We start from the raw sequence: 12,905 nt of genomic DNA, 5'->3' as shown, positions 1-12,905 counted from the left end.
AACTTTAGTCTCACAAATTCTTAATTTATTTCAGTCTCACCTGAACAGCAGCAAGGCTCTGAAGCTGGGAGCTGCTTAAGTGCTGCTGCTGAAGAGCTGCAGTGTGTAGCATCAAGTGCTGCTGCTGAGCCGCGTACATCTGCTGAAGGTACTGAGCAGCTGAGCTAGGGGGGCGATGCAAGGCCTGCTGGATCACCTGTGATGAGCCAATTGCACGAAGGTCAAACCATGATCTTAACATTAATCTTAATCATAAAATAAAGTATAACAAAACTGGCAGCTGAAAACCCCACTACTGTAATAGTCAATGTCAAGTTTATTAACACAGTTCTCTCCTAGTTACATATCACTGAGATTCACTATTCTATACAAATTAAAACCACCCAAAGAGGCAATTCACAAAAGAAAAAAAGAGCCAAACAAGCACTTGAAAAGATCTTCAATCTCATTAGTAGTCAAAATTTACAAATTAAAACAAGATACTATTTTCCAACTTTCAGATGAATAAAGATTTTTTTTTTTTAAAGATTTGATTTATTTGATAGAGAGACACAGAGAAAGCAGGAACACAAGCAGGGGGAGTGGGAGAGGGAGAAGGAGGCTTCCCGCTGAGCAGGGAGCCCGATGCGGCGCTCGATCCCAGGACCCTGGGATCATGACCTGAGCCGAAGGCAGACGCTTAACGACTGAGCCACCCAGGTGCCCCAGATGAGTAAAGATTTAAAAGAGTATTACCACTAAATGGGAAAACAGATACTCCCATACAGTGTTAGTAAGAATGTAAATTGGTATAACTATTTTAATTTTTTTTTTTTTTTTAGATTTTTTATTTATTTGAGAGAGAGAGAGAGAACAAGCAGGGGGAACAGCAGAGGGAGAGGGAGAAGCAGACTCTCCACTGAGCAGAGAGCCTGATGCGGGGCTCGATCCCAGGACCCCGGGATCATGACCTGAGCCGAAGGCAGACGCTTAACGACTAAGCCACCCAAGCGCCCCTGGTGTAACTATTTTAGATAAAACTTAGTTGAATTTGGGGCTTGGGTGTAGAGAGGAATATGCATAACCCTGCAGTCGTTACAAATAGTAACATAGAGGTGCCTGGGTGGCTCAGTCAGTTGAGGGTCTTTTTTTTTTTTTTTAAACAGATAATGTATTATTTGTTTCAGGGGTACAGGTCTGTGATTCTGACTCTTGATTTCAACTCAGGTCATGCATGATCTCAGGCTCATGAGATTGAGCCCCGTGTCAGGCTCTGCACTGGGCACTGAGCCTGCTTAAGATTCTCTCTCCCTCTCCCCCATCCTCCCCAACTCTCTCTCTCTCTCAAAAAAAAAAAATAGTAATGTAGATCAATGCTGCCCAATATAGCAGCCACTAGACACATGTGTCTCCTGAGTACTTACAAATGTAGCTAATGCAACTAAGAAAATCAGTTTTTAATTTTACTAAATTTTAATATAAAGAGCCACACGTACCTAGGAGCTACTGTGTATGGAATACAGACATATCTACATTTATCAACAAGAACAAAAATTCCCAAATATATCATTAGGTGAAAAAAGCAGATTACTAAATAGTGTATAAGATACCATTTTTATATTAAAATATTTGAAAGAATATTCAGAAAAACATTAAAAGACTACCAACAGATAACTAGATTCAAGGTGATTTTTACCTTCTCATTTGTACTTTTCTTTAAATGTCTGAAAAACATCTGAGTAGTATTATATTAATAATCACATAAAATTATAACGCTGTTTCATGTTTTAAATTACTAAATAATGACTTTTTTAGATGTTTTTTAAATGTCAGATTCCTTTCAACATAGATTAAAACTATTCTAACTAAAAAGAATTCCTGAAAAAGTGTAAATTACTGTCAATATTTGTTAATGAAATATAAAATCTGAGCCTAAAACTTCATAAATAAATGTAAAAAAGTCAAGTATTCTAAAAACAGAGAAAAATCCTTTATCTGTCCAAACCCATAAGTCAGACTACGCCAGTCCTCTGCAACCACGTCCCAAAGTCATATCATGCCCACAGTGACTATGAAACAGCACAGAACCCTAATCTGAGCACCAAACCACAGTTTTCAGAGCTAAGGGAGTAATAGAGCCATAATCCTACAGCTTGAGGTCTGAGTCAGGACACCATGAACCACAAAGAAATGAATCTTTTCCTCCAAATTCCAAGAAAACATATTTCCCTGTGTTTACTTTCATGTATTCATATCTCATCTCTCCAACTACAGATTACTAAACCTGCACAGACTCTTGTCACAAAATCAATGTAGGCTTTTGACCCCTAGTTGCAGAAGACTATAGACCAGCATTAAGTGATTTAGAATTACAACAGTATGTCTTTTTGGTCAGGTAAATCTATATATGCTCTTTAAATTACATAACAAAACTAAAATCAAACATTTCAGTTTGATGAAATGAATAATCTATTTGACACATTTTTGGCAGAGTGTAGTTATTTCTTCTATTGTCAGCATAGTCTTTCATTACCATTCAACCATACACTCATGGGAGAGACTCTTTAAATACAAGTTAAAGGTACAACACACTGTTCATTTATTATTCCTCTAAAGAAATGAAGAGGGCAAACAGAATTCACAGGGCTGAAAAAGAATGCTGGAAGGTATTAAAGAACTCCTTAGGTAATTCAATAAATACTGATTTGATTACATTTTAGGGGAAGCATTTATATGACCTCATTAGAACTAGTGTTAGTGCTATTTGTGAGATACATGTATATCTACACATTTCCAGTAACACTTCATTTTTTATTAACATATCCAGCTTAGATAAAAACTAGAGATCAAAATGGCACATTAAAATACCACATTATCTGTATGCTCAAAGATCTAGATACTCTTTCCTATGTCCTTTTCCTCAAAGAAAGCTGAAGAACATTAAAAACACATTCCTCATTCCAGTTTGAACTTTTGCTGAACTGACTCAGTCTCCAACAATTCTGATTCCACCCCATGGTAACTTCAGAATCCTAAACAACAGAACAGTTAAATAGCAATGGAGTGGAGAGAGGAATATGTTGCAAACAATAAGTTATTTTCAGAGTAGAATGAAATTATGGAGATCGTAGAGAGAGTAAGCAGGTATAACGAAAAAAATAAAAACTCAGAGTGGTTAAAAGCACAACTCTAAAACCAGACAATCTACTAGCTATATGAATTTAGGAAAAGTTATTTAACCCATTTAAAACACCGGTTTTCCCACTTGTAAAATGGAGATAATAATAGTATCTATTTCATAGAGGTCTGGTGAGGATTAAAAGAGATAATCCACATAAAGCATTCATCAAATGCTTGGCACATACCAACTGTTCAATAAATATTAGCTATTATTATTGACTGGGCATATATATTGTGCTCCACACAGTTCTAATGCTTCCTTTTATCCCCATAACTGGGGCACCTGGGTGGCTCAGTCAATTAAGGCTCTGATTCTTGGTTTGGACTCATATCATGATCTCAGGGTCATGAGATTAAGCCCCCCACGACCAGTTCGCACGCAGCTGGGAGTTCCGCTTGGGATATTTTCTCTCTCTCTCTACCTCCCCCTTTGCCCCTCCCCTCGCTTGAGCTCATGCACTTGCTCTCTCCCTAAAATAAATAAATAAAATTAATAAAGTATTTTTTAAAAATCCTCATAACTAAGGAACTAGGTGGTCTCATCCTCATTTTATAGTTTCCTGATGCGCAAAGAGATCATGCCCCTTAGCCAACACTACATGGCTACTAATGATTAAGAAAATGGAATTCGAACACAGAGCATATCAGACTGCAATGCCCATGCCCTTTTTATGCAATACTGTATTGTCTCAACCTCCGTTATTATAAAGATTAATTTTCTCAACCAAGTGAAGACCTAAAACTTTTCCTAAATATTCCTTCCCCCTCTGCCCCTAGGAGCTTTTAAATGGATCCTCCTACTTAGGTTCTTAGGCCACTTGAGTTTAAAATGAACCTCTTAACACATCTACAGACCTGAATAGATCTTCCTAAGTCTCTATTTTGGGTTCAAATACAAAAGAACCCAGAAAAACCTAGAGCCATTCTGCACATTAAGGCTGTAGGTTGAGTGTCTCCACATTGCAGCAGCACCTAGAGATCTTCCAATTATAATTGTCCTGACCTATCATTTTATAAGCCACATGCTGACAAATATAAGCCCTCTCAATAGAATGATTATTAAATAACTTTTTGATTATTTCAAACGTTAACAACCCTAACTGTACTCATTTAGAGAATATCATGTGACTCATCTGAGGGTGTGAAACAATAGCTTCATCCGGCTTCAGAGAAAAGTAATGACATGCTAAGTCCCAGCCTACCCCTCATTCTAACTGAAATACCTGCACAGCATGGCGGTCCGAGCCACTGTAGACAGAGATCTGTGGCTGCTGCATTCGAGAGGAGGAGGTGGTGATGGTGGTGGTGGTAGTGCTGCTGGTTGTTGTCGACACAGAAGATGGGCCAGGGTTTGGCTCACTATCCATAGCTGTATTGTGGTCCTTGAATCTGTCAGATAACACACAGGATTTGCATTGGCAAAAGCATTATTTCATGAGCTTTAAAGAATATTTAATTATTTCAAAGAAATAATCAGCAACAATCTAAATTTTTAAGAAGACCCTCCTAAAATGGCATGGATCACACACAGTCACCATAAACACTTAGAAAGGAAAAGTACTTCACAAATATGTAGCACATTTGAAAATTAATATCCACTAAATTTGCGTTCAATTGATTCAGGATATGCAGCTTAAATAAATCCTGGCCTAAACTTTATCTTTCCATTATTGAAAGATAAGTGAAACCAAAACAGGTTTATAAGAGAATACTAAACTACCTAAAAAATAAATACTTAAGCAGCATCAGAGTACTTTAAAATATTTCTTTACATTCTTTTGCCCATATTAATTACAAATTAAAGTAATTCTTATCTACACATTAAAATAGGATGCCTAAGGACTTGTTAATTGGCTTATTTCTGGTTACCATATGCACTCTGCTTTAAAAATATGTTCTCAGGGCGCCTGGGTGGCTCAGTCGTTAAGCATCTGCCTTCGGCTCAGGTCATGATCCCAGAGTCCTGGGATCAAGCCCCGCATCAGGCTCCCTGCTGGCTGGGAAGCCTGCTTCTCCCTCTCCCACTCCCCCTGCTTGTGTGCCCTCTCTCGCTGTGTCTCTGTCAAATAAATAAATAAGATCTTTAAAAAAATAAAATAAAAAATAAAAATATGTTCTCTTATTAAATAAGTTAATTTAAAAAATAATTCTTTTAAGGTTTTATTTTTTAAGTAATCTCCACATCCAACATGGGGCTCTAAAGGGCACCTGGCTGGCTCAGTGGGTAGGGCATCCGACTCTTGATCTCAGGGTCATCCTGAATTTAAGCCCAACGTTGGGCACAGAACTTACGTAAAAAAAAAAAAAAAGTAAAAATAGTAATTTTTTATTAACTCACACTGGCTTTTCCCTAATTAGTCTACAACATTGTCCTTACTACATCTAATAACTCTGGTTATACTTATCAGCATATTACGCTGGGAAATCAGAGAAGCAGCTGATAACAATTTCTTTACACTTCTTTACAAAAACCTCTTTTCACAAAAATTTGCTCCAAATTCTGAAAACAGCATAATTATGTCACTTTCCTCATGTGTGAACAGTAAAGTTCATAAAGTATATTTTTGTACCAGGCTTTCTGATTCCTTCCCCTCTAATATTGCAAACTCACTTCATTATTGGGTATAAACTTCCACTTAACACTGAATCTACTTGAATATATTCAAACAACATTGTATTTTAAGTCAATTCTGAAGGCCTCAATATTGTTAGAACTACAATAGCTTTTGTAGGGTTAGAAATGCACCAGAATGGTGAAATGCACACTTGAGAATACACCAGTTTTATCTGCCTTTCTTAACCCCTCTTTTCTTCTGAGAAACAAAATCTGACACACATCACATCAGCATCATTGACAAGAATGTAACAAGAACACTTTCTACTTCATGAAAAGACAAAGGAATTTGGCACTAATTGTGCATACATACGCTATTCCCATATGGTGTCCTTTTATGTACAAATATTCTTTGTTCTTTACATCATTTATGTAAATAGTACTTATATGTTCTTCAAGGAAGTAAAGAAAAAACTCAATAAAAGGAAAAGTGAAAGGAAAACAGTGGAGGAAAACAGGTGACTTCACTTTTCTGATTAGTAAATGACTCACACATCTTTATGCTTCTCTGGGGTTTATTTTTTTTATAGTTTTTCAAACTGCCTTCCAATCATCAAATCACAGCATCATATGGTAACTGTTCAACATCATTCAGATTTAGTGGTAGATAAGGTAAACTTTTTACCAAATTACTGAACGTCTTAACACTTCTGAAACACGTAGCAGTAGCTGTGATATGCAAAAAGCCAGTTTAAATTCTGGTCCTTTTAGAGTGCTATTCTATGCAACCATGTCCTCAAACTCAAACCCCTGGGTAGATTTGTTCAGTAACAAACCAAAAATGGTCACAGATAATCCAAATTCTAGGCACAAGTCTAAATATCAATGAGTAGAACTGGCCAAACCATTGTATTGTATTTGGAGACCTAGCACAAAAGAACAATTTTGCTAACTCCACCGTCTGTGCGTAGTACAGTCTGCAAAATAGAGCTGGCGGTCCTGGTACACAAGAGGCCTACCCAGGAAACACTTAAGTTTGAGTAGCTAGCTACGGATACCATCACACCACACCGCCACACAAGAATATGGCCCTCTAAGGAGGCATCGACACTGCAGCCAGAGACCCAAGGGAAACAAGGTCCTTCTATCTGGGGTGTTTTCTTCCTGGCCAGACCCGCAGGAACACGACCCCCCCACCCCCTCCACTCCAAGGCCCGCGCTGGGACACCTTCTCCACGCCTCCCGGGGGAGGGCGGTGAGCAGCCTCGTCTCCGGTTCTCCCACCGAGGAGGAGTGGGGTGACGCCGGGGCGGGAAGGAGGGAAGCGCGAAGGAGGCCTGGCAGTGCCCGCCCAACCCTCCCCAGCCTCCGCGGGCCCCCAGCGCGGGCATCCGTGACAAGGCTGCCCGCGGGGCCCACTTGCAGGGATGACAGCGCCTGAGGAACCCACCGGGGCTCAGCTCTCGGAAGACCGCAGCAATCGGGGTCCCTGGGGTGACTCTGCACGCAGAGCCCCGCCGATGTGGGATCAGACGGCGGAAGGGGCGCTCCCGCCTGGAGGTAACTAGACCCTTACAGTTGGCCTCCGCCCCCCGATTTGGGCCAAGCGGGATCCTCAACGCTAAGGAAGCTCTTGGGTATCCCTTTCCCTGCACTGCCCGCTAAAGAGCCTTGCGCTTTCCCCTTAGGGGACATGTCGCTGCCCCACTCGCCCCCCGGTTACGACATCAGTCACCAGCAAGTCACTCACTCCGCTTCCGCCATCTTCTCTCCTCCATCACTAACACGGGCTGCGCATGCGCCCCCCGGCGGCGAGCGGAGGGGCGGGGTCGACTCAGCCCTGGGGCCCCCGAGGTCACGTGGCGTCCTCGGTTTCCAATCCCCCCTCCCACGTGAGGCCTTGCTCGGTCTGCGAAGTGAGCAGGTTTCCCCAATTTAGACACCAGTGTCTCCCTTCCAGCCCCTCGATTTCTCCTGCCTAAGGTCTTACTCTTGAGGTGGGGTCTGTAACCAAGATATAAAAAGTTCTGTTTAGACTGTTAAATTACAAATTTAAAGGACATCTCAAATATACGAAAGCCTATGTAAATTGCAGAGAGTGAGATGAAAAGAAAATACAACGAAGATTGGAAGCTTGAAGTTTCAGTGGGAAAGGAAATGCTGTGGTGGCTGCAGGGCTTGTTACCTGGGGCTCAGTGGAGTTGTGGGTCCAAACCAGCGGTTCCTGTCTCAGGCTCGAAGATAGTGTTCCAGACGCTGGCGAGGTTAAGGAATCACCCTGATTACCCTATGAATACCATTCGTGTCTAGGACACGAATTTACTGAGCATTCGGTAGGGATTGCAAACTTGAATATCAGAGAGAATAAGCAGGAAAGGCCACCAGTTTGCTAATATGTTTTACGGCACAGTATATATGGCAAGTACTCTGAGGCAGAATGAGATAAAGATGAGTACAAAAAGTCCCTGTCTTCCAGGAAGTCTTAATCTGGAGAGTGGAGAGAGGTTTGTAGAAATATCCGTGCAACGTAAGTGTTCTGAAACAGATCCATTAAGTGCTTTGGCAACCTTAAGTTCACAGAATAATCAATCTTTACTACCCTTAACAGAAAAAAAAAAAAAAAAGTGTACTGATCACAAGCAATGTCTTCTTTTGGTATTTCTTAAGATAGTGGAACTGCGCTAATTTCAAGACCTGAGAAAGGAAATATTGATATAAATCCATCATAAAGTGTAATGTGGTCTAATGAAAAGTATACTTAATCTTAGAAATCTTGTGTTTCAGCTCTCCCTAGGGTAGGGAAAAGAATACTTCCAATGTAAACTTAATTGTCAGTTTACATCTTTTCCCCCACTCTGAGAACATGGGTTTTTTGTTTTGTTTTGTTTTGTTTTAATTATTTATTAGAGAGAGAGACAGAGAGAGCACAGCAGTGGGGAGGGGCAGAGGGAGAGGGAGAAGCAGGCTTCCTGCTGCGCAGGGAGCTGGATGGGGGACTCCATCCCAGGACCCTGGGATCGTGACCTGAGCTGAAGGCAGACGCTTCACTGACTGAGCCAGCCAGGCGCCCCTTGTTTTGTTTTTGTTTTGTTTTTTTCAAAGGTTTTATCTATTCATTTGAAACAGAGAGATACAGAGAGAGAGAGAGCATGAGCGGGGGGAGGCAGAGGGAGAGGGAGAAGCAGACTCCCCGCCAAGCTAGGAGCCCAATGTGGGGCTCGATCCCAGGACCCCAGGATCATGACCCGAGCCGAAGGCAGACGCTTAACCATCTGAGCCACCCAGGCACCCCCCCTTGTTTTATTTTTTTAAAAGACTTTATTTTTTAAGTAATCGCCACACCTAACGTGGGACTCGAACTCACAACCCCTAGATCAAGAGTTGCACACTATACCGACGAAACCAGCCAGGCACCCCTGAAAATGTGGCTTCTTTACCTTATTTTCCTCTCTGAGAGCAGTGCCTTTCCTACTACTCCTAGGAGAACTCCCTGAGAAAGTCCCCTTTGAAAAGTCCCTGTAGATACTTAAAAATAAGATATTACCACTTTTTCTTTCTTTTCTGACCTGCCCGTATGTCATTGTCGTTTGACTCTCAAGAATCAACTGTCCATTGGTATTGCTGAAATTTTTGTTTAGAGAAACAAAAGTGAAGAAAGCACAGTCTTTTTTTTTTTTTAAAGATTTTTATTTATTTATTTGACACAGAGAGAGAGAGCGCGCACACACAAGCAGGGGGAATGGCAGTCAGGGGAGAAGCAGGCTCCCCACTGAGCGAGGGGCCTGATGTGGGACTCGATCCCAGGACCCCAGGATCATGACCTGAGCCAAAGGCAGACGCTTAACCAACTGAGCCACCCAGGGGCCCCAAGAAAGCACAGCCTTAAACCTAAAGATGGAAAATGCATAATTCAAAGGAGTGTTCGGAATAAATGGGGCAAAATTGTTCCTTTCATCCGTCTTTTCCTTGAACATCTAAGGCCTATGTCTATATTGTCACCTAGTGAAGATCGGCTTTAAAACTCCAGATGGATGTTAGGTAAAGTCAGACCAGTATTGCTTTTTAGAACATTTCCAAACTCAATAGTTATTATAACATCAACCATTTCTACAGCGTTTTACTAAGTGCAGAGGATTTTCACAAACTCATTTACTCTTCGCAACAACCCTGTGATGTAATTATCATCATTCCCATTTAGCACAGAAGTATAGTGAGGTGATTAAGTACCCATGGTGTCTGTGCTCGAATGTACCAGATGCAGGGTTCTAATTTAAGCTTCCCATCTCCAAAGCCAAGTTATTGTTTTTTTTTTTTTCTCACAGCAGCATTCAGCAAGCCACTGTGAGATATGTTAGAATTGAAAACGTATGATAAGGGACTACTCTTGAGAAATTTATCGTCACTTACCTGATCAGACAGAGGAAGGTGTTTTACTTCTTTGTGATTTCCTAAGGAAAGGATGTGTATGGTGTGCTAGCAGGTTGAACTTCTTTCTAAAGTTTCCAGGAACCATTACCTTGGAGAAGTGCTAGGATCCTATTTGATTTTAGAAAAACCCCTCTAGCTTTGTGAAGAATGGATTGGAAGAAAATGAAAATGGACACATGGCAACTAACTGAGACACTGTATGAATCCTAAGAGAAATGGTAAAGGCTACAGGAGTGGAAGAAAGGGCTAGATTAAAATTTTAGTTCCTTAGTTGCATGAGTCACACATCAAGTGCTCAATAGTGACAACTATATTGTGCAGTGCAGATATAGAACATTTTCATCATTACAGAGAATTCTACTGGACAGTGCCAGTTTGGACTCTACTAGCAAACCACTATTTCTGCCTTAGTCAGTTGGTGCCACTTCTTGTAACAAATACCATCGATTGGGTGGCTTAAACACCAAACAGTTATTTCTTACAGTTTTGGAGGCTGGGAAGTCCAAGATCAAGGTGCCAGCAGATTCAGTGTCTAGTGAGAACCCTCTTCCTAGTTTGCAGACAGCTGCCTCCTTGTTGTATCCTCACAGTGTATCAGACATGGGGACCATAGACATTTGGGCTACTTCTTCATGTAACCCACTTGTGCCTTCACGGCCTGCTGGGCCCTTTCCATTTGATGATGGAATTCTTCTACGCACCCCCAACTTTATGGCTTAGAAAGTCAGATAATACTCAGTTTATGATAGCTCAGGTCTCATGGTAACTGGGTAACCCATTCAGTCTCTACTGAGGCCCAGGAGCAGGCCAAGAGCTGGTTCTCAAAAGAAAAGTAGTTATTGGGGCACCTGGGTGGCTCAGTCGTTAAGCGTCTGCCTCTGGCTCAGGTCATGATCCCAGGGTCCTGGGATGGAGTCCCCCATCCAGCTCCCTGCTCGGTGGGAAGCCTGCTTCTCCCTCTCCCACTCCTCCTGCTTATGTTCCTGCTCTCGCTATCTTTCTCTCTGTCAAATAAATAAATAAAATCTTTAAAAAAGAAAAGAAAAGAAGTTATCTGCAGAGGATGGTAGGGCTTTTTTTCCCCAAAATTCTTTTTTTTTTTTTTGTAGCTAAAATTCTGGCCTCTTTATTGATCTTGGGTCATATATTTGGCTTGGAAACAATGTACAACAAATAGTTCCAATTAAGATATCACAAACTAGGGGCGCCTGGGTGGCTCAGTTGTTGGGTGTCTGCCTTCAGCTCAGATCATGGTCCCGGGGTCCTGGGATCAAGCCCCGCATCGGGCTCCCTGCTCAGTGGGAAGCCTGCTTCTCCCTCTCCCACTCCCCCTGCTTGTGTTCCCTCTCTCGCTGTGTCTCTATTCGTCAAATGAATAAAATCTTTAAAAAATATATATATATCACAAACTAAATTTTTCTTCCAGATCTCTAAATGCTCATGGAGAGCCAACTTCCATGGTACATGGCACACAGCACAGACTTGAGAGTCTGGCCCACAGAAAATATCCATGTAAGCCAAACAAGAAAGATGCTATTTGCTTCTCATTACATAAACATTGCCTGAACTTATCTAACCAACAAACTTATTTTTCTAAAAATTAATCTGTGACTGAAAGTACTATCATGTTTGCTGGGTGCCATTCTCATTTGAATCAAATCCAAAAAGTCTACAAATAACTCAGAACTAGAAAGTGGCCCAAGTGCTAAGGCTGTCTATGGCTCTTGCTACAAAATAGTTGCCAGTCTAATTTGAATGTTTAAAAAGAATGACAGGAATTACAGGGTTCTTCTTGATTTCAAGAGAACTTCCCAGAAGGAGGTGGAGGACCAAGAAATCCACCTGCCTGCTTGGTGGCAGCTCGTGAAGGAGCAAGACCAAGAATCTTCTGGATGTTCTGTCGAATTGACATGGTACAGAGAATATACAGAAAAATGAAGGAACAGTCTGTGGTGTCATCCCCTAGCAGGTTTTGATGAGACAGTCCTTGGATATAGGAAAGGGGGTGAAAGGGAGCTTTGCCACCACTCTACCATCAAATATGGAATTGAACATTCCCATTAGGGCAGTAAAACAAAAGCCAATTGCAAACATGGATTTCATTCGGACCATGGATAGGTCTCTGTTGTTATTTTTCAGTTTCTCTTCTTGCCTATTTTCTTTTTTTGTTGTCGACCAGCTGACTCTGTTATTGTTTCCTTCTTCTTTTCCAGTTTTTTACTCTGTTTTTCCACCTCCGCTTTCAGTCTCTTGCACTTGTCTGTCCTGTAAACCAAGACCCAGGTTATACCCTCAGCAAGAAGAGCTGTGCACACGGAGATAAAAACGATGAGCAGTGTGTCCGCGAACATGGTGCTCATCTCGCACTTTCCTCTCTGCACTCCCACCCGCCAGGGGGGAAGCACTTGAGAGCCTGCAAAAATTAAACGACAACGACTTCCCTGGATTTCTGGGCCACCGAGTAACACTCTCTGACAGACTAGAGTCCCCAAATTTCTAAGGGTCTGCACGGTGATTCACCTATAGGGGCCTATCAAAAGCCTCAAACAGCATCCCCATCTGCAACATACACTTCAAGCACCATTGGATCTGCTGGATCATAAGACCTAAGTGGCAATGCAGCTTGCACAGCAGCCTGGACCTGTCACCGAGCCTTCTCTTGTTCTGGAACCCCACAAAACTAGCAGCTTTGTCGGTCACTCAGTAAATGGGTTGGAGTAAAACACCCAAATGAGGATTATGTTGCCTCCAAAATCCAAGAGGC

At 41.6% G+C, this 12,905-nt stretch overlaps 1 protein-coding gene and 1 pseudogene across 8 annotated transcripts in view; both read right to left on the bottom strand.

Annotated features, from left to right (window-relative positions):
* PHC3 (polyhomeotic homolog 3) overlaps positions 1 to 7,526 on the bottom strand; it is a 68,010-nt gene extending 60,484 nt beyond the window's left edge. For 7 of the 8 annotated variants that reach the window (XR_004299836.1, XR_004299837.1, XM_032407232.1 and 4 more), the window contains exons 1-3: positions 7,464 to 7,526; positions 4,383 to 4,548; positions 41 to 196 (exon numbers count right to left, since the gene is read on the bottom strand). Coding sequence is in view for 6 of the 8 variants with exons in the window: in XM_032407232.1 (XP_032263123.1) it covers positions 41 to 196; positions 4,383 to 4,548; positions 7,464 to 7,477 (336 nt within the window). In the remaining 2 variants the exon portion in view is untranslated. The other variant, XM_032407233.1, reaches the window with a different exon arrangement.
* A 4,038-nt stretch (positions 7,527 to 11,564) lies between these two features.
* On the bottom strand, positions 11,565 to 12,617 carry LOC116633587 (annotated as a pseudogene).
* Between the last annotated feature and the right edge of the window lie 288 nt (positions 12,618 to 12,905).

The sequence above is a fragment of the Phoca vitulina genome, unplaced genomic scaffold (genome assembly GCF_004348235.1).
Source record: "Phoca vitulina isolate PV1807 unplaced genomic scaffold, GSC_HSeal_1.0 scaffold8, whole genome shotgun sequence".
Taxonomy (NCBI): Eukaryota; Metazoa; Chordata; class Mammalia; order Carnivora; family Phocidae; genus Phoca; species Phoca vitulina.
This window is presented reverse-complemented; position numbering and strand designations above follow the sequence as displayed.